This window comes from Halichoerus grypus, chromosome 2, assembly GCF_964656455.1.
Source record: "Halichoerus grypus chromosome 2, mHalGry1.hap1.1, whole genome shotgun sequence".
Taxonomy (NCBI): domain Eukaryota; kingdom Metazoa; phylum Chordata; class Mammalia; order Carnivora; family Phocidae; genus Halichoerus; species Halichoerus grypus.
Genome location: NC_135713.1, coordinates 207,946,123 through 207,970,318, shown reverse-complemented (window position 1 = coordinate 207,970,318; position 24,196 = coordinate 207,946,123). Strand labels below are relative to the sequence as shown.

Genomic DNA, 24,196 nt, shown 5'->3' with positions numbered 1-24,196 from the left:
AGGCCCCGCGGTCAGCCCTTCCTGTGTGCCCAGCACACTGCTCGGGAAGCTTCACTCCTGCTACCCGACCGGAAGATGCTTCTGGTGCATGGGCCTTGGAGGAGGAGCAACTTTGGGTTTGGTTATGCCATGTCGTATCCTCTTTCCTTCTTCTCTGGAGCACCTGGAAGTGAGGACTGATGGCACATGGGCGTGCGTGGGAGTGTGTGCCCTTGGGGGCTTCTGCTACACTCGGAGACCATCAGCCTGGCTCTGTGGAGCTGGGTTTGGCTTCTGGTGGTCCTGTTTTTAATCTCTCTCATGCATTGCTTTGATGGAAAATGGAAGGACTTGCTGCTTACATTTCAAAACAGAGTTGTAAAATTTACGTTCTGTGCCTGATGCGAGGAGCAACCCCTTCCCAGCGTTTTGCTGGGTTGGGTTATGAGTTGGGTTACGGCTTCACATGAACGCTGCTCAGCCACGTCGTACTGTGTCTGGAGTCACCTGCCGGACTCCCATGCACACCCACCTGGGGCACCGGCAGAGCCCTTTAGGGGCATCCTTGCTAGAGAGTGGAGAGGAAATCAGTCATTTCAAAACCTTTTTGTTTTCTTTCACCCAGCAAAAAGATGGGACCTTTGCTGCTGGAGGCTACATGCCCCCTCTGCGGTTTAAAGCGCTCACCCTCTCAGTCGTGTTTGGAACCATGGTGGGTGGAATCATGATCCCCAACGGTAAGTGGGAGGGCTGCTCTGGGGACTGGTTTCCTGCCGGGTCTGTCCTCTCCCCGGTCCTCCATCCTTGCTGTGACATGGAGGGACCCTGGGGCTGTCACTGCCTGGAGTCTCCCGTGTTCAGCCAAGACACTCAGAGTCTCACGTCACCCTCTCTAGTCTCCTAAAAAAAAAATCTAGAGACTCTCTTCGAATCTTTCCTCCCCCCCCGCTGCCCCCCAGAAAGGCATGGGACAGTGTAGCGGCCTCAGGGAGCCACAAGCGTGTGGAAAGCTGAGCAGGTGACCCCTGGGTTGACCCCCGGGTGGCGTGCCAGCCTGATGGGTGAAATCAGTGGTGATACTGTTTGTTGACCCCTGAGTTTGATGATACATCACCAAGGGAGGGGAAGGGCCTGAGTGAGATTCCTGTTGTCACATGCTTCCTCCCAGACACACGGAGCTTACGTCATCAGATATTGAGTGGAGCCTACGTGTGCTCGCCCAGCTAACCAGCCAGGCGCGCACACATGTCCTGGGACTCGTCCTGCTCCGTCACTTGCCGAGCATGGTGGAGAGGGTGGTGATTTAAGATGAGCCATCTGAGAAGCCCCCACTGGATGCCAGACGCTCTGTGGGGAGCCAGTGCGGTGCTGTAGGCCTCGCTCGGTGCTGGGCCCCTCCTGCCTCACCGAGGCTCACACCATCGAGGGGGAGAGCCACGTTGCCTCCATTTCACTGGCCAGGAAACTGAGGTGCAGGGAGTAGGGAGCTTGCCTGAGACTCCTGGCTGGAAAGGTGCGGCCTCTGGTTCTCACGGGGCTGCTGATCCCACACTGTTCTCTGTCTGTGGTATCAGACAGGATACTCTTCAGAAGGCTGTGCCCCCGCTCCTGCTGGTGTTCTGGAGGCGTGTGTACATAGGCCTAGCGGCAGGGCCGGCTTGCCCGCCTGTGCTTGCTGAAAGCCTTCATTCGGGTCCTTGCTGGAGCCCCTGGTGCTCACCCCCTCCTGTTGCTTCTCGTTCCCAGTGGAGACGATCCTGGGCCTCACGGGAGCGACGATGGGAAGTCTCATCTGCTTCATCTGCCCGGCTCTGATCTATAAGAAAATCCACAAGAACACCCTTTCCTCCCAGGTGAGTGCTGCTCATCCCCGCCCAGGACTGGTCTGGGGTCCTGCTCTCAGAGAAGAGTTTCTTAGGACAAAAGGTACTTGGTTCTGAAGGTCTGGGAGACACAGGGCTAGGCCACGCCGCTACCACTGTACGTACGGAGGTTCCCGGGGCCCGGGGCTGTGCGTGTATGTGTGTGCGTGTGCGTGTGTGCGTGTGTGCATGTGCGTGTGTGCGCGTGTGCGTGTGTGCGTGTGTGTGCGTGCGTATGTGTGTGTGTGCGTGTGGGTGGCACCAGCTTACTTCATCTGAGCGTCGAAGACTGAACCGCTTTTCCCCAAATATGTGTCTGTACGCTGGCTGGATCATCCGTGGGTGCATGTGCGGCATGCTCCGTGCCCCTCCCCCGTCCCCATCCCCCACTGTCTCACGGGGGGACGGTCTGGTGGGGTCCCCTCTGCCGTGCTCTGCTGTCACGGAGAAACTGTGATGATCCTCCGTGTACACGAGTGTTGGGATGTATTTGGGAACGTATCTGTAGGAAGCTTTCTGGAAAAGGAATCCGTGTGTCCAAGAGAGTGAGTGTGTGTAACCGGCGTGGCTCTGACCCACGGCCCACGCAGAGGTCAACGCTGTCACTTCCCAGGCGAGCCCGGGCCTCTTTCCCGCAGCAGCCTGCAGGGACGTCAAGATCTTTCCGTGTGTTTATAAGCTACTGCATTGCTTTTTCTGTGAACTGTCCATGTGTTTTGCTCACCTTTTATGGACTTACTGAGCTTTTTCTTTTGGGGATGTTTCGGTGATGGTTTCAGGAGTGCCGTAGAGCAAGCATGCAGCAAAGCACCTAATTCTCCATACAGCATGATGACCGTTTGCCAAGTGAACCCAGCCACGGAGCCACCGTCCAGGGCAGGTTTAGAATATTCCAGCACCCAAAGCTTTCCCGGGCGTCTCACAGTCTTTCCCCTCCAAAGGTTACTGTTCCTCTGTCTTCTAACATTTGGGAATAATTTTGCTTGTCCTTGGAGTTGGTGTAAACAGAGTCTCAGAATACGTGTTTGTGTGTGTCTGGCCTCCTTACTCGAGCGTCACGTCTGAGGTCGGCCATGTCGCTGTGGGGTGGGGCAGCCTGCCCATTCTCACTGCTGCGGGACACTGCGCCATCCCCCGGAGCACACAGTGGGGCTCTCCGCACAACTAATCTGTGATGTGTGTCTGCGTGTGCGTGACTCACCGAGGCAGCATTGTTGGGTCCTGGGGTTATGTCTGTCCAGCTTTAGGAGATTTTGCCAAGCTTTTTCCAGTTTTCCCAAAGTGGTCCTCCGGCACCATGTTAGAATTCTAGCTGCTTTAGCCTCTGCTGTCCCTCTCACACATGCTGCCCTTCCGAGGGGTGTGCAGTGGTACTTCATTTGGGTTTTAATTTGCAATTCCCAGGTGACTATGATGTTGAGCACCTTTTCATGTGCTTATCAGCCGTGTGAGCGCCTTTCTTTGTGAAAGTCTTTCACGTCTTGCCCCGTTTTACCTACTGAGTTGTCTTCTTCTTAATGATTTGTGGAAGTTTTTTTTTTTTTTTTTTTTTAAAGATTTTATTTATTTATTTGACAGAGAGATAGAGAGCACAAGTAGGCAGAGAGAGAGGGAGAAGCAGACTCTCCACTGAGCAGGGAGCCCGACGCGGGGCTCGATCCCAGGACCCTGGGATCATGACCTGAGCCGAAGGCAGCCGCTCAACTGACTGAGCCACCCAGGCGCCCCGATTTGTGGAAGTTTTTAAAAGATTCTAGATCTAAATCTTTTCTCAGAAATACAGATCAAAAATGTTTTCTTTCACTCTTGGCTGCCTTTTCATGTTCTTCATGATACCTTTTCACCAACAGGTGTTCTTCATTTTATTTATTTTTATTTTATTTTTTATTTATTTTAGAGAGAGCGTGCATGCGAGCGTGTGCAGTGGGGAGGAGCAGAGGGGGAGGGAGTGAGAATCTCAAGCAGACTCCGCACTGAGCTTGGAGCCTGACCTGGGGCTCGATCTCACCACCCTCAGATCACGACCTGAGCCGAAACCAAGAGTCGGACGCCCAAGTGACTGCGCCACCAGGCGCCTCAGGTGTTCTTCATTTTAGCATAGTTCAGTTTGTCACCTTTCTTTTTGGCTGGGCACTTTTTATGTGCTGCCCATTTATAAGGTCCTGCAGATAGCCTTGTCGGTTATGTTCTAGAAGCTGTTTATTTTATTGTCCACATTCAGATTTGTGCTCCGTCAGGAATGGATGGGGAGGTAGGGTGAAGGCTCTTAGCTGATTGCAACCCCCCTTCCCCGGCACTGCGGTGGCGCTGCTGTCATCAGTCCCCTGTGTACCCGGGGGGAGTGCTGGGGACACCTCTGTTGCTGGTCTCTCACTCTGTCCTTGTCCTCATGTGGCCCTGCTCCGAGTGCTGTGGCTTTACAGTGAGCCTTCATGGGGGGCGATGGGCCCCCTCGACCTTCATTCTTCTCCCAGAGGGTCTTTCTGTCACTGGCCCTTAGCGTTTGCAGCTAAGTCTGCTTGCCGGCCTCCTCCCGCACAGCTGTGTTGGATTTTGACAGGGTTGTACCAAACCGTGGACTGAAGGACTGACCCTACTCTTCAAGTCACAGCATTCCCCAATTTTCCTTATGTCTTCTTTTGCCCATGGCTTCTTTATTTTTTTTTTTTAAAGACTTTATTTATTTATTTGAGAGAGAGAATGAGATAGAGAGCATGAGAGGGGGAAGGGTCAGAGGGAGAAGCAGACTCCCCCCTGAGCAGGGAGCCCGATGCGGGACTCGATCCTGGGACTCCAGGATCATGACCTGAGCCGAAGGCAGTCGCTTAACCAACTGAGCCACCCAGGCGCCCCTGCCCATGGCTTCTTTAGATGTCCAGACTTTGGGGGATTTCCTAGTAATCTCTTGTACCGAATTCTACCATGATCCCATTGTGGTTGGAGAACACACACTTAAGAATTTGAATTTCAGTACTTTGACATTTTTGAGACTTACTTTGCGGCCCAGCATATGGTTTGCTCTGATGGACGCTCAGTGGGCTGTGTATGGTTAGATCAGGTTTACGAACTGCGATTTTATGTGTTCTTGCTATTTTTTTAATCTTGTTTATCAGTTATGGGAAAGATATGACAAGTTCACTGTAATTGTAGATTTGTTTATTTCTCCTTTTAGGTGTGTCAGTCTTTGCTTTTTATCTTGAAGTTGTGTTATTAGGAGCATACAGTTTTAGGATGGTTATGTCTTGTTAAACTGACCCTTTTCCCTGTGAAATGTCTCTTTTTATCTTTGGAAATGCTTCTGTCCTTAAAAGTTGGCCTTGTCTGATATAGTGTGACTAACCTGGCTTTGTTTTGGATTTATATTTACACAGTACAGGTTTTTTGTCTTTTCTTTTATGATCTTTCTATGCCTTTATATTTACAGTGTGCCTTAGATAACAGCATACGGTTGGCTTTTGTTTTGTTTTGTTTTGTTTTTATACAGTTTGTTAATAGGAGTATTTAAGACTCTTTAGAATGAATGTAATTACTGATTTTGGGGGGATTAAAGCTTCTGTCTTACTCTGTTTTTTACTTGTCCCATCTGTTCTTTTTTGTTTGTTTCTTTCTTGCTGACTTTTGGATAAATCAAACATTTTAAGTATTCATTTTTTATTTCTCTGTTAGCTGGAGTTGCACATTTCTGTTCTAATGGTTATATAAGGCAGTTTAATATGGATCCTTGGTTTATTAGAGTTGACTATAAATTGTTTTTACCACTTCACAGACAAGGCAAGTATCCTATGATATTTTGCCTTCATTTACCCTCCTTTGGCCTTTGGTGCTATTGTTTCTATGTATTTTAATTTTATGTATAAAACATTGTGAGTCGTTATTATTGTTTTAAATTGCCAACATTTATTTATATTGATCCTTTGCAGCCTCTTGGTTTTCTGTCACTTGGTCCTGTCTTCTGGTGTGCTTGGTAGTTTGTGGCCATTGTGTTTGAGAAATGGTAGAGGTTCTGGATGATGCTCTCTTCCAGCAGACAGAGGGTGGGCAGAAGGCCTGTGTTCGGTTAAGGGGAGTCTGTTCCTGGTTTGCCTCACTCCTAGGGCACAGCCCTTTCAGAGTCTTGGCTAAACGCCCTTGCCCCCACATTGCTAAATTCTCTGCTTAGCTTTGATTGGCTTGGTGGCTGCTCTGTGTGCCTCTCTGCATAAGCTGGCATGTACCTTAGGGGAAAATTACACTCAGAATGTGGGTGCCCTTCTCTGAGAATGGTGGCTGCCCGAGTTCTGGCTGCTGGAGAGCCATCACCCCCTCACCCCTCACCCCGGCACCTGCCCGAGTGTCATGCAAGCTCCAAGCTGCCGTTTTCTTGCCTGGTGCTCAGCACCACAGATCGGGAAGAGCCTGACCTCGTGGGGCCTCTGTGCTTACCTCCTTCCTCTGAGGTCTCACCAGCACTCTGGGTGGCCAAGGTTGTTTGCCAGTGTCTTCAATTGGGCAATTTTATTGAGCTTTGGGAACTCCTGCTGGCAGGAGGAAATTAACCAGCCCACTGCCCAAATGTTTTTCTGTTTGTCAAGTCCCAGAGTTTTAGTCCCTCGGACTCTTTTAGGGGAAAAAAAGTCATTGTTAGAGGGGCCCTTCCTCGGGGCACCGGGGTGGCTCAGTTGTCAAGCATCTGCCTTCGGCTCAGGTCATGATCCCGGAGTCCTGGGATCGAGTCCCGCATCGGGCTCCTTGCTCAGCACGGAGCCTGTTTCTCCCTCTGCCTGCCACTCCCCGTGCTTGTGCTCTCTCTCTCTCTGACAAATAAATAAAATAAAAAAATCTTTTTTTTTTTTTTTTTAAGCTTTTATTTATTTGAGAGAGAGAGACAGAGATAGAGAGCACAAGTGGGGAGGAGAGGGAGAAGCAGGCTCCCCACAGAGCAGGGAGCCTAATGCGGGACTCGATCCCAGGACCCTGGGATCATGACCTGAGCCGAAGGCAGATGCTTAACCGACTGAGCCACCCAGGCGCCCAATAAAATAAAAAATCTTAAAAAAAAAAAGAAAAGGGCCCTTCCTCTTCAGTATTATTTTTAAACATTCTTTCTTCAGCTCCAGTGCTTTCATGACTTCGTTTTTTCATTTAAATCTTTGATCATCTGTGTTTTATTTCGGGGTCAGAAACAAAACAGACTCCATGGCTGGCAGCTCGCTGGGGCTGTCCCTGCTCTGCAGGGTCACCACTCCCACGTGTCAGATCTTGCACAGACTTGGGCCCAGTTTGGGACTCGCCCCCTTGTGCCACCGGCCACGCTGTAGCTGTGGTAGTGGCCCCCGCTCTGTGGCGCGCTGCTCTGGAAACTCTCTTATTTTAATTTGGATCCAACTTCTTTTTAAGTTTGTTGGTTTATTTTTAGTAATCCCCACATCCAGGGTGGGGCGGGAACTCACGACCCTGAGATCAAGAGTTGTGCGCTTCCTGACTGAGCCAGTGGGTACTCGGCTTGGGAAACATTTTAATTCTGATCCCTCCTCCTCACTTCTATTGATGACGTTTCTGGATATGCTCACCTTTTCGTCTTCCGTGTGAATGTTGGAATTAGCCGATCTGACTCATGAAACTAAGTCCAGCTTTTTGTTTTTTCGGTCTCATCGGAATTCTTTGAAGCTGTAGGTTAATTTAGAAGGTGTCGTCTGTGCGCTCTGGCGAATCCGTGGTGTGTGCTGACCCTTACGTGCAGTCAGGGTGTGGGGTGCAGCCACGCCTCCAGGCCGCCGGACACCCACGGGGCCCGCAGCGTGCAGGGCCAGCTCGCTGTCTCCTGGTGTGGCCGCGAGAGCTCCTGCTGTGGCCGCGAGAGCTCCTGCTGTGGCCGCTGAGTCTGGTGTGGCCGTGGCTTCGCGCGTGGGAGCGACCTGCACACTCACCTCCGCAGCCACTACGTGAACGCACGTGGAAGTGTGTTGAAGAAGCGTCCGTCCGGGCCTGCGTTACCGTGGTTTCTAAATCCAGAAAGCGCACTGACGTGCATTAGCCATTTGTGAGGATAGTAAAGGTTCTCTCTCTGACCTAGTGCCCTGATGACCTGTGTATCACAAGTTAGTTCTGGAGCGGACCGTCTGACCGTGGCAAACTGTTCGTACGTACTGCTGAGCTTCATCTCCAAACATGCAGCTTTAGTGTTTTGAGGAAAATGGATCTTCCAAGGGACAAACTTGGCAATGTGGCTGGAGTTTGGTGTGCACAGACCTTGGGTCTGGAGGGCACCTGCTTGATTCCTTTCTCCCTTCTGACCCGGGAGCTCTGGCTGCTTCTCCCGCGGAGGGTGTGGACCCGGCATCAGGCCCGGGGTCCGCTCTCCCCGGCCTACCTGATGGCTGGATACAGGCGTAGAGAAGAGCTGGACAGGGGTGCGTGGGTGATGGACGTGTCAGGACTGGGCTGCAGGAAGTCTCAAAAGGAGGAGTGTCCTGAGAAGCATCGTCGTAGGAGGTGCAAGGACTATGGACACACAATGTGCCCTTAGTGAATCAAAAAGGAACTTTCTCTGCCATCATGAGTTCATTCTTGATCTTGAGAATCTGAGAAGTTGGAGGATCTCTCCAGTCTGGACGTGGGTGGAGGTGTTGAGAATTGACGCGCTGCGGCCTGGAAACCAGCAGGGGGAGCAGGAGCTGCTGGAGGGGCCCTGAGGAGAGAGCAGGGGGCTGCCCCAGTCACAGGCCGGCGCTGTGCTCCTGGAAGGCCATACGTCAGTGAATACGTGACACTGAGACTTGGAGACAGCGAGCCGCCCATGGGTCGCCGTCTGACCTCCACCAGAGCACGGCTCCCAGGCCTTCCAGATGGGATCTGTGGGCTGCAGGCGGGCTGCACACTGACCTGGAGACCAGAATCGGGGTGTGTAGCTCCATGGCGGCCGGAGCCCCTGCCTCCAGGTGTGTTTCATCAGGAGGAGCAGAATTTGAACCTGTGTGTTGTTCAGACAGGCTTACGTGTAAGCAGTGAAAGTGAATGCTTCCTCCCCCCATAGGTACTTTTTTGTGTTTTTTTTGTTTTTTTTGTTTTTTTGAGAGAGAGAATGAGAGAGAGAGCACACGAGAGGGGGGAGGGTCCGAGGGAGAAGCAGACTCCCCGCTGAGCAGGGAGCCCGATGCGGGGCTCGATCCTGGGACTCCAGGATCATGACCTGAGCCGAAGGCAGACGCTTAACCAACTGAGCCACCCAGGCACCCCTTGCTTTTTTGTTTTGAGTCGGGGACCTCAACAGATCTGGAGGCTACAGGTCATGGCTTGAGGGGTGCTCTGGGACACCATGGCATGTGGGGCCCCCAGGCCAAGCCCCTGGTTTTGCCAAGCTTGGGCTAAGGGTCCAAGTTAGGGGCGTTGTTGTCACTTCTCAGCAAGGTTGTTTCTGCTGTTGGTTGGGGAAATACAAAATGCAAGGGATTTAAAGTGTCCTTCTCAGGGCGCCTGGGTGGCTCAGTCAGTTATGTGTCTGCCTTCCACTCAGGTCATGATCCCAGGGTCCTGGGATCGAGCCCCGCATCGGGCTCCCTGCTCAGTGGGGAGTCTGCTTCTCCCTCTCCCACTCCCCCTGCTTGTGCTCTCTCTTTCTTTCACTCGCTCATTCTCTCTCTCAAATAAATAAAATCTTTAAAAAAATAAAGATTTGGGCATCTGGGTGGCTCAGTCGGTTAAGCGTCTGCCTTCAGCTCAGGTCATGGTCCCAGGGTCCTGGGATCGAGCCCCGCATCGGGCTCCCTGCTCAGCGGGGAGTCTGCTTCTCCCTCTCCCTTTGCCCCTCCCCCCTGCTCGTGCTGTCCCTCTCCCTCTCACAAGTGAATAAATAAAAAATCTTAAAAATAAAAAAATGAAGCGTCCTTCTCTTTTAACTTTCAAAAATGACCTCGGTCACTTCTGGACACCATCATTGCCCCACGAATCTTACCTTCCTGGGAAGAAGATGTCATATACTAATGCTGAGCCTACTCACATTTTTAGTAGGAGAATACTTGGGGGAGCGACGTGGTCACTGTCAGGAGCTCTCGATCCCGAGCTGTGTATTGTGGAGTCTGCGGATGCTGCTTTGGTGTCCCAAATCTGTGTGCGAACCTTGGGTAGCCCTTTTGCACCTGGCCATGGCAGGCGGGTTTGGGGGGTCACCGAGAGCCTCCAGGAGTCCACAGGCCCCCCGACCCATGGCCGACCTCGGAGCTCGGCCTGCCCTTGGCGTCTGTGAGCTCCGGAGCAGTGCCGTGTTGCGGAGCGGCGGCGCAGAAATGGACTTGTCCTGGAGGCCTTCCCCGGCTGGCCTGGTCCGCCTCTGTGAGTGCAGGCCGTTCTCCAGCCGTGTTGGACCCAGGAATGGCTCACTGGTTTTTTAAAGTCAACATGCCTTTGAGAAAAAGGTTTGAATCCTGGCTGTGAGACTGCAGAGAGGTGAGCAGTGGGGTCTCCCTGGCTCTTGGAGCAGGTCGCCTCGCGGGCCGCTCTCCCGCAGACTCCGCAGGACCAGGAGTCACTGCTCCCTGGGCAGGGCCTGGCGGGCCGGGCACAGGCAGGGCAGCGATCCGCACCAATGACAGCGCGTTGGTCCAGCGTGTGCGTGTCTTCAGGGCTGGTCGCCCGAACTGCTGAGGGCTGCATGTGTGACCAGCCTGGCTCCCTCACAGCAGGGATGGGGCCGGGGACGAGGAGCCTCGGCCGTCAGCGGCGCGTCCGGCACGGTCACTGGGCAGCCCCGACGGGCACCCCCCGCTGAAGGGGGCTGAGGAGCCACCTCCTCCATGGCTTTCTCCCCGTCTGTGCCAGCGGCTCTGGGCGTGTCCCGCTCAGTGGGTGATGGTGGGAGGCAGACCGACTGCACACTGGGCCCTCTGCCTGGCTGTTGGGCGAGGCGTGGGATGCCAAAGTGCCCCCTTAGGGTCGGGCAGCTGCCCTGAGATCCTTGCTCTTCTGGCCAGAGCCATCAGGGAGCCTGACCTCTGCCGCCACAGGTGCAGGTGGGTCTGGCCCCTGCTCTCCAGGAGGCCTGGTCGGTGGGCTCGGGGGTCTGCTCTCTGCAGGCTGCCCTCACACTGCCCCCAGCCCGCCCCTCGCCTGCCCCTTCCTCCATGGCCAGCCCGGCTCTAGCAGGTTTGGCTGATGATTTGGTCACGTTCACCAGTGAGGGGCCACCGTCTCCTAGTGGCCAACACGAGTGGCGGGCAAGGCCAGCAGGACCACGGCCTGAGTGCCCTGTGTTCCCCAGCCCCTCCTGCTGTGCACTGTGCCCACACGCCCCCTCCTCCCCTGAGCAGGGCAGGGGTGCGGCAACTGCCTGACCCCTTTTGCCCTTGGGTCTTTGTCTCGTCCAGGTGGTGCTCTGGGTTGGCCTGGGCATCCTGGTGGTCAGCACACACACTACCCTGTCCGTGAGCGAGGAGGCCCCTGTGGCTGGCCGGCTTGAAGAGGCTGAGGGCATCATAAAGGCAGAGGCGGCTCGGCTCCCAGGTACGCAACTTCCAGGTATGCACATGGCCCCCCAGCCCTGCAGCCTTCTCGGGGCGCCCCGCAGTGTCACCTCGGGTGTGGTGCGCAAGTGGTAATTCCAGGCTGTCTCACCCGCCCCAGTCCTGTTGGGTGGGGGAGTAGGGCAGGGGGCCTCCAGGGGCCGGGTAAGCCGCCTGCCTGTGGGGGACAGCAGGACGGAGAGCTCAGTGCCCGCTGTTCGGTGCGCTGACACGTAAGCAAGTGTGTGTGGGGGTGTTGTCATTTTTGCTTGCTCTGATTTGGGGATGAGGGTTCAGGCTGGGTTTTGCTTGGACAAGGTCAGCAACGCCCCGTGGCTTTGTTCAATGTCCTCCCTTGCTGTTGGCCCCCCAGCCCGTGGGGAGGGGACGACCCACGCAGCCTTCTGCAGCTACATGCCTGCCTCGGAGGGCCTGCTGCAGTGTGGCTCCGTGACCCCACCTGTGGCCATGCCCGTCAGGGTGCAGGGTGGTTCTGAGCGTGGCTTTCTGGGCTACAGAAGGGGCTCCATCGTGTCCAGAGTTGGTTGGGAGAGAAGAGTTTTCTTGGAGTCCCTGGCCATCCCAGGCATAGATGGGAGGGGTTAAGGAGGGCTTCCTCCATGCTGGCCCCGCACCCCCTAGCAGCTCCGAGTGGCATCAGGCTTGGGTACTGGAAGGGGGGGCTGTGCTTCATTCTGGGGGCTTCTGCTCTGACGATGGTTGGGTTTTAGGCATTCACACTAATAGTGTGTCCATGCGTGTCTGAATCCGCCCCCCTGCAAGTAGACCCCCACTTGGATTGAGATTTGCCAGACTGCCTGTGCAGCATGCCCTTCTGGGGGAGGCCCCTTGGGGGGAGCAGTGCTGTCCGCCCGTGAGTTTCAGGTGCCTTTTGACGGTGAAGGCTGAGTGCCTGCCCCAGGGGGGAGCCCCAGTCTCCCCGCCTACCATGATTGACAAAAGAAAAGGTCCCAAAAGGCTGGCAAGAGAGTTGAACATGCCCTGGGTCCTTGTTGCCTGGGCCTGCCGGCAGTGGAAGGCACGTGGCCCTTAGATTTGTTACTGTCTCTGTCCCTGGGCTTGGAAAGCCTGGCGTCCGTGCCCCCCACAACCTCCCCTGTGGGAGAACAGTCTCTCCTGGGGCTTGGAGGAGCGGGCCATGCTCTCTTTTGCCTTCTTGGGATGACAAGGGCTGGCAGAAAGATTCCCCTTTCGGGGTCCCTGGAGAGAGGGCCCCGGGGAATGGCAGGGTTCCCCAGAGAAACAAGGCAGAGGGGTCAGAAGCCGCCTGAGTGTCCCACGCTGGTCTCGGCAGTTTGGATGGAGAAAGTCCACTTGAAGAGGGAAGCGGGTGGCCTGCACCTGCCCCTCTGACGGCCCTGCTGGGTCCCCCACCGTCAGGCGCCTTGGCCTTGTGTGCCTGGACTCGGGCACCGGTGACCCCCTCTCAGCTGGCTGTGGATTTTCTGGCATTAGTCGGCACCGGGCTGCCTGTCCCCATGTCACTGCGCGGCCGTGCTCCACGGCCTGTGCCGACAGCTGCATCCTGTGGTGGAGGCGGGCTGTGGGCTCACCTGGCGCCCGCCGAGGCCACATCTGGTTTCCATTGCTTCCACGAGCCTGTAACAAAACACATGGCCCCCTCAGAACCACATGCCGTTTGTTTTTAGCGCGTTCTCCGTTTTTCTCGCCCCTGGCCTCCCCCGTAATTGATGGGTTGCCTCGTTGAAGCAGAGCTGGGACCGTGGGGGCCCGCACTGTGTGCGCGCCCTGTCGGACTTCTGCCCATCAGCCTGGAGTGGGGTTTTATTGGTCTCTTTGATGTCGCAGAGGCCAGAACGGTGCTGGCTTTCCTTAGAGCCCCAAGCTGGCCCGGGGACAGATGATGGCAGTCCTGCCCTGCTGGGGACACGTGGGACTGGGACCCGTGGCCCGGCACTCTTGGAGAGCGGAGCCCGGGATGCGCACTGGTGTGGCGAGCAGCAAGTGTGGAGGAAAGAGGTTGCTGGGCCCTGCGAGGCAATTATCTGTTAAAAAGGCTAATTAGGCCATTTATCTCCTATCTGATAGCGCCCCAGCGGGTCTGGCAGGTCAGGTCGGAATCTGTAACACGTGTGGCTCCGTCTCCTCCGTCCCCTCCCAGCATCCCCACCCCGTGTCCCCACCCCCTGGTGCGCGCCCCCCCACTGCCACCCTGCAGGGGCGCCGCTGCTGCTCTGTGGGGAGAAGCACCAAGGGCCAGGGCGGGGGCTCTGGGTGTCAGGCCCGGCAGCAGGCTAAAGGCTGGGGGGCAGCACGGCCATGACTGTGGACGCAGGTGGCAGGGGCTGAGCACAGGCCCGCGTGGGAGCTCGCCACAGGGCGGGGCTCTCTCCCTGGGGACTCAGCCCTGCACGCAGGCGGGAGTGCGTGCCCTCTCTGCCACAGATGCCAGGGCGTGTGTGAGGGCCACCTGGCTCCATGTGCATCTGCTCGCTCTCGGTTGGGGCAGCTGCGTCCCGCCGCAGCCCTCCCGATCCCTGCTGAGAGGGGCCTTCATTGGCCACCATGCCATGGCACCTGCGCCCGCTGCCCACGTGCCACTCGTGCCCTCCGGGGTGACTCCGCCAGCCCAGCCGCCCGCATCCGGAGGGGTCCCTGGGGAGCGGCTCACCCACCTCCGCCCGCTGCCTGTGGGTAGACCGGCCTGCTCTAGGGGACCGTGAGAGTGAGGCTCGGGCCACCGTGGCCTCTTGATCGGGACGCTCGGGTCCGAGGAGCCATGGCGACTCCTGCACGCTTGGAAAGATGAGAGAATGCAGAGGTCAAGACTGCCCCTGCCAGCCACGCCAAGAAGAGTGGGTTTCAGAAATCAGCGCTCCCCAGCCCACTCTCTCAGCCACCTCGAGGGGCGCCGTAAACCGGTCGTCAGGAAAGTCACCTAAACCCAGGGCCTGGCTCTTGGCTCTTCTTGCCTTACGAGTGCGTGGCCCTGGGGTCCTGAATGTCTCCTGAATCGGGGTCTCCTCCGGCTGACAGGGACTCCATCTGTGGGCTCAGGTGTGATTGGAGTGGTCCCTTTGTTTTGGTGCTTGCTCTCTGAGGTGATTGCCTTCCATCTTAACTGACCCCTGGGTCCCCGTAGAGAGGCTGGTCAATGCCGGCCACCAGCAGCAGTCACCCCCGGCCCAGGTCCTCGAGTGCAGACTTCCTTGGTGCCACGGGCAGGCCTGCCCTAGAGGTTGTGCCCCCCCCACTGCTTCCCCGATTCCAAAGACAGCCCAGAGCGCAGTTTCCATCCATCGGCCTGTCTCGGGGGGCGCCCAGCCTGAAGCACCGTCAGGAGGACAAGCAGGTCCCTTGTCACCATATGGCGCAGTTCTGCTGAAAGCCAGGCCACCCCGGGCAGTGTGGGGTCTATCACCGCCTGGCAGAACGAGGCACAGACACGGGATTGTCCTGGGTCTGTCCCGGGTCATCAGTGATTGCTGGGACCCAGCGAGCGAGTGAGGTGGCCGTTGACTGCTGGGGACGCCGAGGTGCCCGTCCGCTCGCGGGGCCGTGTGCTGTGTGCGCAAGCATGGGCCGCTCTTGAGTCACTCTTTCTGGGGGTTGAAGTTTGTCTCGCTGCGCCAGGAGGCATCGCCAGCTAACTGTCCGCTGGGGAGAGCCCGGCTCCAGCTGAGGGTGCGCAGGTCCTTGCCGTGGACAGTGATGCTGGAGGCCGGGGCCAGCGGCTGCGGGGGTGCAGGAGTCCCAAGGGGCCTCGGCCTTGCTGTGCAGCCGGGTGTCCCTGCAGCAGTGTCTGAGGGCCCTAGCAGCGGACTCCGCACTGTCGCTGTTCCCCGGCGTCCGGCTGCCCGCACGGGGCTCCCCTCAGCCCAGCCCACCAGGCCGCCCTGCTCGCCCCCGACTTGCCTTGGTCCCTGCTGAGACAGGACCATGCGCAGGCGACTTGGTCCCATGATAGCTCGGCAGTTTTCTTTGTTTTCTTGTGTTTTTCCTTCGCCTTCTGGCCCTTTTTTCTTTTCTTTTTAAAGATTTTATTTATTTGGGAGAGAGCACACACAAGCAGGGGGAGCGGCAGGGAGAGGGAGAAGCAGGCTCCCCATTGAGCAGGGAGCCCGATGTGGGGCTCGATCCCAGGACCCTGGTACCATGACCTGAGCCGAAGGCAGACGCTTAACTGACTGAGCCACCCAGGCGCCCCTTCTGACCCTTTTTCTTAACTTTGTGATCCACTGGACAGACACCTTGATTTAGGGTGATTCCTATTTGAGCACGGGGCCTCTGGGAAGGGGTTAATTGTGTAATGGAGACCAGGACATTTTCACCTGCTCGGGTGACGCTCACATGCTCACTGTTATCAGCCACTTGGTTCAACTGTAGAGTCCAGAGTCTGCTTCCTGCTGGCTCGCCCCCCCCCCCCCCGGCAGGGCCCCGTCCCTGCACCGGTCTGGTGAGGGTGCTGTCCCCAGCTGCCGCCTGGCACCCACATGAGTGAGGCACCGCCCTAGGCTCGCAGGTCCCGTCGACCTGGGTAATTTCCTCTCCTTCGGGGCCAGCAGAGCCCTGTCTGAACAGGACCACTGCGACCGCTTGGGCCAGCAGCACTGCTGCCCACGGAGGACCTCAGTCTCCCCTTCTCTGGGCAGCTCGTGTCCAGGGGAATAGAAGGTGCTTCCAACCTCTGGGGTAAAATGACGGTTTTTTAAAGTTTCTTGTCCCAGGTTGTTTAGTTTCTGCCACATATGCCAACTTTTTAATGGAGACGGTTTCCTAACAGGCGGGGGCGGGGGAGGCGCCGCTTCGCAGGCTCTGCGTGTGGCTCTCGTTTGGCCGCCGGCGGTAAGGTGCCCACAGCATCACAGGTCGCTTTTCCCCCAGCATTCCCCTCAAGCACCTCTCAGCGCCACCCCCATCCCGGCCTGTAGCAGGGGGTTGAGTTGTGGCAGGGGGTTGTCCTGGAGAAGGGGGAGCCCTGGGCAGATGCGGCCCCGCTGCCGCCCCCATCCTGCCGCAAACTGCGGGTTTGTGCCGCCATCTGGTGGTGACGGCCAGTATTGCGTGGAGCCTTGCTCCTCTGCACCCAGTTAGGCGTAAATTGCATTTTGACGTATTTTTGTTAAGAATACACATGAAAAATGACAGTTTTCGGTGCTACTTAGCTGCTAATGGTTGAACAGGAAAAAAATAACTGCTTAGGCTCTGCCATTCGACTAGGAAATGTGATTACAATCTAGGGAAAACCGCCCAGTCCCCGTGCTGACGGGCGGTGTAGCCATGTGGAAACACTGCTCAATTAGCTGTGTCGTGCTTGCAGGCCAGAATCCAATTGTGGACGTGGCCGAGGACGGCCGAGACAAGCCGAAGCTGCCAAATGAGAAAGATGAGATGGAGCAGGCCCAGATTAAGGGCCCCGTGGACGTGCCCCAGAGGGAAGGCGCCAAAGAGAAAGAGGAGGAGGCGCAGCTGGACCGGCCCGGCCAAGGTGGGGTGGCGCGGCGGGAGGGCAGGGGAGGGGCCTGCCTAGGTTCTGGTCCTTGCTGCCCCCTTCCTTCTGTGACTCAGATGCACATTCTCCCGCTGGCCCCCACCAGCTGGCTTGCAGCTGCCCCTTTTGTAGTTCTCTAGCAGTAGCCTCCACGCTCAGGCAAAAGTCCGATCTGTGAGACGTGGCACTTGCCAGCCTGGGTCACACCGTCGGGCACTGGGACTCCGTTCTTACTCCTGGGAAGGAGGGCCGGGCCGCCTTCTCCTGCCTGCTCCCTGACTCGTCTGTCTCCTTCCAGGTATGGCGGTACCTATGGGCGAGGCCCACCGCCACGAGCCCCCTGTCCCTCATGACAAGGTGGTGGTGGACGAAGGTCAAGACCAAGAAGAACCAGAGGAGAATGAACATCCGTCCAAGCATGTGGATGAAAAGGCTCTGGGGGGCAAGGCTCAGATGGCACCGCCTCTGCCAGATTCAGAAAGAGAGAGACCCAGACAGGACCAGGTCTTGGAGGCAGCAGGTGGTCTCCCTGAAGATCCCCAGAAGGTTCCAGAAGAAAATGGTCAGCCAGCCATCGAGCCCGTGAAGGAGGACCAGGGGCCAGGCGACAGGGGTCTGCAGCCAGGACCCCAGGCAGTGCCACCCGAGGGGCAGGACGCCCCGGCAGCTGGTGCAGGGGAGAGAGCAGGTGGGGTCCCGATGCCGGGCCGGGCCGCAGGGGCCGTGGGCAAGCGGGCGGAGAAGAGTGAGCTTGGTGGGTGTCAGCTGTGCCTGTCTTGGCACACTCCTCTCCCTGAGACGCTCCTCCGGTGGGGGGCCCGGGAGAGGCCGGGAGGGGCAGTGAGAACTGATGACCCCTCCTTCTGCCCCCACCCCCCTTCGGCTCCCAAGATCAGCACGTGACAGCGTGAGAGCCGCGGCCCCGTCCGCAGCTGCTGGGGAAGCCGGGCGTCTGGTGACGCCACACTCCGTGGTATCTGTCACACAGTCGCTGGCTGGACCGCTAAGTGTCAGGTGCCGCGCTGTTCCTGTGCGTCTGGGCACTCGTGGGGGACGTGCGGGGAGCGCTTGACAGGTACCACATTGTTAAGTGCCGCCTCGGCGCTGGTTAGGACGGTTCCTGCATGTTAATTGGTGCAGGTAGTTAGCCCTGGCTCGCTGCCACGAGCCCATGAGATTGTTAAATATGTTTTTATTACTTCCCTGGTAATCATCAGGTTGGGTATAAACTGCTGACAGAGGGAGGGGCGACGAGGAGGCTAGTTTTAGGAAGCCTCTCCCCCCTCGCGTCCCTCCTCTCCCGCCCTCTGCCCCCGCCTCCCCCCCCTGCCTCCCCCACCCAGAGCTCTTTGCGAACCTCTTGAATCTCCGCGTGTGCAGGTGGGAAGGCTCCCCTCCTGGTGAAGCCGGCCCCCGAGGCCGGGCCGCAGGCGGAGCTGCGAGAGCAGAGGAACGCGGAGGGCCGGGGCGGAGGCCACACGGGCAGCAAGCTGGAGGGTAAGGCCTTTGCTTCCTTGCTGCAGCGTCCCCGGGGCCCGGAGCCGGCTGCCCCTTCCTTCCAGACCCGCAGCCATGACGGGGAGGGAGCCCCCTTGCCCCCCCGCCCCCCCCTCGTCCTGTCGTGTGGTTTTCCGTTCGCATCTCTGATGGTCTCAGGGCAGCCATGTCACTGTTCCTAACACGAGTGCTGTTCCGCACCGCCAGGCTGGGGGGCTTCGTGCCCCCAGACGCTGCTGCTTTTCAGGAGGTGCCCTCCCGGCCGCCCAGGTGGGAGGGCAGGGGGCTGTTGCTGCCCACCTCGGCTTGGCCCCCGGGGGGACGTTTGTCCCATCTGCAGTGAAGACCCAGCACCTGTCCCGAAACCAGTGGTTAATCCTCCTTCAGACCTTCATGCCTGTTTTGGGGTGACCTCCCCTCGTGGCCGGAGTCTCCCTGTCGGGCCTCTGTAGTGCGGGTGGTGACAGCTTTCCTGGCTGGTGATCGCCTCCTCATTTCATCGGTGACCCAGGGGCCCCTGCACACCTGCCCCCCGTTAGAACTCCTCTCCACCCCACCCCCACCTGCCGGCATCGCCGGGTCTGTCCGCGGAGCGACCCCGGGGTCCGGGCGTGTGGATCTCGGTGGAGCAGCCCTGGGGGCCGCTGCGAGACGCACGTGCCCTGCGGCGCCCCCCAGCGCCTCCCAGTAGGTCCTGCAGGGACAGCCCGCCCGGAGCACTGGGCTTGGGGCTGCCCGCCGAGCCCTTGGGCAGCCAGAGGCCCGAGCAGGAGGCCCTGGAAGTTTTCTGGAATTCGGGGGCTGTTCCAGGGGCTTCATGTGTGGTGTCCCCTGCCTGGTCTGTCTCTCTGCGCTCACTGATTCCAGCGCTTATACTCTGTTACCTAAACCTGTTTGACTCTTTCGATTTTTTTCTTTCTGGAAAGACAATTTTCACGGTTTCCTACTCTGCTTTTCTTCCGTACGCCTCTCAATGGGATGAGCAGCTGAAATCAAAAAGATGGTAGCAGGTATGGCTCCCGTAGAGGGCCTGCTGGGGGGACCTGAGGTGCGAGAACAGAGCAGGTGCAGGCCTGCCGTCCACATGGCCTCGCCCGGAGCCACCCACATAGCCTGCCCCCGGGATTGGCTCCAGCCCCTCGGTTAGGGGCCCTCTCTCCACAGACGCCCTGGTCCTGGAGGACGGTGCGTGCCGTCTACGCGCTGGCTGCTTCAGGCCTCCCCTGAGGATGGGGGCCTGTGTGGGACTTCCGCCATGTGCATGGCCCGGTATCAATGTGCATGTGTATTAACATCCCATCTGTGGCCCTGGCGGGCCGGGCTCTGCCTGTGGGCACGGCTTGTCACCACTCTGGTCCACATCTGCCCCCCGCATTGCTTCTGGCTGGACATGACGTGACCCCAGTTCCCCTCCTCCTCCAGCATCGGTCTCGGGCTGGGACCCCGAGGGGCCGGGCAGGCTGGGGCCCGCTCCTCCAGCACCTGCCCTGGGGATGGGCAGTTTTGGCAGCACATGGGGCTCTCCTTGTACTGTTGACCGTTATGTGGCCATGAGGCCTGGGTACCCAGGGTGACAGTGAGGCTCATGGCCGAGGTGACTGGTCTGGAGACCTGGGGGGACAGCACAGCATACTTCCCTCATACGGAGCACGATCCGGTCCACAGGATGTGGCCTTTCTCAGGCAGGCGTCTTCGTGACCTTAGGGTGTCTGGATGAGAGCCGGGTGGGGAGCAGGGACTGCTGCATGGGGGCCTGTCCTCCGTGTGCCTCGTCCTCCTTGCTGTCTGGCTCAGCGTATTCTTCACGGGCCTCTGGGTGGGGAGGGGTGGGGAGGCCAAGCCCGTGCTGCTGTGGCAGGTCACAGGTCACCATTGGGGAGGACGGGCCAGCACGTCTGTGTGTGCCCAGCATGTGGGCCTCGCCGGGGTGTGTGCTGTTACCACTCCCAGGACATCCTTCCTTCTGAACGTGCCCACCCACCAGCCCTAACCGCTCACGTCATCTTTCATAGCTTCCTGTTTAAAGACCTGCATGTTGTAGCAGTTACGGAAGCCATGGCTGCTCGTGGGAAGTAGCTGACCCAGTGCTGAGGCGTTGGTAGTGAAAGGCGAGCTTCCCCGTGCTCCCACAGGTGGCCGCTGCCGGTTCCGGGCGCTCAGACTCGGGGCCTCTTCCTGGGCCCACGTTCTGGGGCGGGGGTGCGGAGAGAGCAGAGCGGGCCCCTGACGCGCACCTGCTGTGCTGCCCGCCCCCCCCACCCCCGTGCCAGCTCGTGGCCAGTCTCCCGGGCGACGGTCAGGAGCAGGGTCAGGACCCTCGGGTGTCAGCAGCTGGCCTCTGCCTCCCCGAGGCCCCAGTTCTGGTTTCTGCTGGAAAGGAAGGCAGTTGTGTTTGTTCCTTAAATTCTCACCGTGGAGGAAGCTTTCTCGGAGCGCAGGGATTCTGTTTTTAGAGTAGTTTGTAGCTTACGCCACCCAGCCCGGGACACCGCCACCATTCCCACGGTGGCACAGACCTCCCCTGTGGCTTCTCTCAGCATTTCTCCCAGCGGGCCACCATCTGAGCAGCTGGGCCCCCGCTGGGCGTGTCTACACCACAGGCCCACGTGAGCCAGTGCGAGCGAAGGGTGTGCTGGGGAGGGCCCCACAGGCGCCCTGGTGCTGTCACCGGGCGTCACACCGCCCTCCGCCCAGCCCAGCGCCTGTGCGGATGGGGCAGGCTCTGACTGCGTCTTCCCCACGCCAGCAGCCGGCCGGGCGGAGATGCTGGACCACGCGGTCCTGTTGGAGGTGATCAAAGAGCAGCAGGTGCAGCAGAAGCGGCTCCTGGACCAGCAGGAGAAGCTGCTCGCGGTGATTGAGGAGCAGCACAAGGAGATCCACCAGCAGAGGCAGGACAGCGAGGAGGGCAAGTCGGGGCCAGGCCGGGAAGGGGGTCCTCACTGAATGCGTGCCCGCCCGCCGTGTCTCCTGGTGACCCCGTGTGGCTGGATCTGTGGCTCCGGAGCCTGGAGTCTTGCTGGGCAAAGTTTTGGATTAGTGTTCAGTTGCTGGCAAGCTCACGTTTCTAGTCCCTGTGTTGGCAGCTTCGGTTCATTTCTGTGGCTAAACTCGTGATTTACTTCATTTCCAGCTGAAGTGCAGCCAGAACCTGGGGTGGCCGCGCCCAGAGGTAAGGAGCAGGAGGCCCACGATGGGGGCACAGTGGAGCACCACCCCCAGCAGCCTTTGGAACCTGCACTCGGAGCCCCCCGGCGGCCCCCCGCTCCGCCCCAGGGACATGGCCAGCGCGCCATGGAGGAGCCTGAGGGGGCTGCGGGCGGAGCTCCAGCCGGTCCTCCTGGCGCCTCCGACACGGAGCCCCGAGCAGCCCGGGCTGAGCCGAGGGAAGGCCGGCAGGGCGTGGTGCCCGCAGCTGGCGCTGGCCTGCCAGACCGAGTGCCTGTGCCCGGCCTTGCCGAGGGGCCCAGGAGCCCAGAGAAGCTCGTCGCCGGTGAACTCCCCGAGCAGGGTCAGGACGCTTTTGGCAGGAGCTCCCATGAAAGGAAGAAATCCCGAAAAGAGGTGGCCACCAGTGCCAGTGTTCAGGAGGCAGATGTGCCGGGGGCAAGGGAGGTTGGGGACCCTCATGTGAGGTCCCAGTCAGTGAGCCGAGACCGGGGACCTGCAGGCCTGTCCAGCAGGTCGGGAGGAGCAGCCCCTGGGGCCCAGGCGGAGATTCGTCAGTTGGAACACCGGGCCGTTTCTGCTGGGGGTCAGGGTGGGCAGCAGGGTGGTCACCTGGAGGCCAGAAAGGAGGCCATCGGCGAGGACCATGTGCCTGCTCTGGGGGAGGATGCTGCCGTCCAAGAGCCGGAACGGAGGCAGGACCCTGATCTGGGGCCCAAACCAGCCATCCCTGGGGCTCAGAAGCCAGACCATGCCAAACCCAACCGAGAACTCAAAGTCCAGGCCGGTTCTGACCTTAGGAGGAGACGGCGGGATGTGGCCCCAGGGGACAGGGTCATCATCAGCTTTAACCCTCTCCCGGACGTGCAGGTCAATGACCTCCGCAGCGCGCTGGAGACCCAGCTCCATCAGGCCGCGGGGGGCGCGTTGCGGGTGGTCCACGGCCGCCAGGTGAAGCAGCTGGCCGGGGCCCCGGAGGAGCCCTGAGCAGCCCCTAGTGGCCGCGGTCCTCCTGGTCGGCGGGTCTCAGCCAGCCACTTTGGGGCCACGTGAGCGCGGAGTTAGAGGTCACGCTGTGGCTGGGGGTCTGAAAGGCCTCTCACCATGGCCTCGCTGTCCAGATGGCCTGTGCCTTCTCCATCCCGCATCTTAAACCTGTCCGAGTGACTGAGCTCACCAGGACTCAGACGACGCAGCGTCCGGTTGGGCCTCGGGAGTGGCCGGCCGGGGAGTGCGGCCCCGATGCTGACGCGGGCTGCGGTGAGAGCCCACCGCGTGCCGGACTCCCGCTTGCTCTAAACGGTCGTCATGACTGTGATGTTCCAGGCATCATGGAGAACCGTAATGAACTCTGCCTCCACGCGGCTGCTCGGTGGACGCGGCTTGGTGTCTGCGGGGCCGGGACTGTGGGCGTCTCGGGGGTCAGAAAGCTGCCCGAGAGCGCGCCCGCCTCTGCCCTTGTCACGGTCCTTGTGCTCTCTGCGCTCCCTCCGCTTTCCCAAACTATAAAGTTGTTTTACAAATAAGAAGTGTCACGATGTCTGGTCCGTGCAGCTAGCGTGGCACCGTGCTGGCTGTCGTGAAAGGATATCTGCTGACCAGACCTCACGGTGGTGTGGAAGCCTGACGCAGCGCGGCCCCAGAAAGACCCCGTGAGCAGCCGGGTGGTGTTTGCTGTGTTCTGTTTTCAGGGAGCAGGAGAGCCGATGGTCACCCCCTGGCCCCCGAGGCCGGTGGGCAGGTATGACCATGCTGGGCTGCCATATGTAAGGCTAGGGCCCGCGCTAGCGCTGCCCGGCGCCCCGAGGGCGGGTGTGCTCCGGACCCTGCCGCCAGGGGCCCCGGGTGCGGCTGCTGGTGGGCTGCTGGCCAGAGGTGCCCAGGCACGTGAAGGACCACAGCTGCACGGCAGCTCCAGCTGCGGCTTCTGGCCTCGACTTCCCCTGAGCCTTTGAAATGACATATATTTATTGTAGTTCTGGTGTCCTCGGACAGCCTGACGACTAGAAACGAGTAATACGAGGCCTAGCCGGTTCCTCCTGAACCAGGGGCCGGCGCTGGGGGGACAGGAGTGGGCAGGGCACTGGTCCTGCAGCGGCAAGCCCCCGAGGAAGGGGGTGGGTCCTGGGGTGCTTCCTGTGCTTAAGAACAATTCCAGACAGGGGCGCCTGGGTGGCTCAGTTGGTTAAGCGACTGCCTTCGGCTCAGGTCATGATCCTGGAGTCCCTGGATCGAGTCCCGCATCGGGCTCCCTGCTCGGCAGGGAGCCTGCTTCTCCCTCTGACCCTCCCCCCTCTCATGTGCTCTCTCTCTCTCTCTCATTCCGTCTCAAATAAATAAATAAAATCTTTAAAAAAAAAAAAAAAAAAAAAAAAAAAAGAACAATTCCAGACAAATCATGCTCAGTGGGAAAACGCCTTCTGGACGCTTCCCTAAGATCGGAATTCCATTTGTAAATAAATTTTTAGAGTGGGATTCTATTTCTGGACGTCATTTACCTGGATGTCTTCCCTTGACCCAAACTTCTTGTCTTGCAGAGGTCAGGCCATCCTCCTGCAATCTGCAAGGTCACGTCCTTCTCACAGTGGGGGACCCAGCCCCGGCTCCCCCAGACACTTGGGGTCCTTGTTCCAGTTCCCACTCTCCCGGCCTCCCCAGCCCGCAGCCCCTCAGGGAAGAACCTGAGACCTGTGTGTGGGGTCAGCTTGCCAGAACCACAGGGAGCTGGAGGGGCTGGGGGCCGT

At 58.8% G+C, this 24,196-nt stretch overlaps 1 protein-coding gene across 8 annotated transcripts in view; it reads left to right on the top strand.

Moving 5' to 3' along the window:
• Window positions 1-22,981, top strand: part of SLC38A10 (solute carrier family 38 member 10) — a 41,471-nt gene extending 18,490 nt beyond the window's left edge. For 3 of the 8 annotated variants that reach the window (XM_036113206.2, XM_036113201.2, XM_036113207.2), the window contains 9 exons: window positions 605-716; window positions 1,726-1,832; window positions 11,180-11,330; window positions 16,617-16,784; window positions 17,086-17,475; window positions 18,168-18,284; window positions 19,271-19,294; window positions 21,031-21,192; window positions 21,418-22,981. In XM_036113206.2, coding sequence (XP_035969099.1) covers window positions 605-716; window positions 1,726-1,832; window positions 11,180-11,330; window positions 16,617-16,784; window positions 17,086-17,475; window positions 18,168-18,284; window positions 19,271-19,294; window positions 21,031-21,192; window positions 21,418-22,439 — 2,253 coding nt within the window. In that variant the 3' untranslated portion in view covers window positions 22,440-22,981. The remainder of the gene's footprint in view (window positions 1-604; window positions 717-1,725; window positions 1,833-11,179; window positions 11,331-16,616; window positions 16,785-17,085; window positions 17,476-18,167; window positions 18,285-19,270; window positions 19,295-21,030; window positions 21,193-21,417) is intronic. The other 5 variants (XM_036113203.2, XM_036113202.2, XM_036113209.2 and 2 more) reach the window with 5 other exon arrangements.
• The last annotated feature ends 1,215 nt before the right edge of the window (window positions 22,982-24,196 follow it).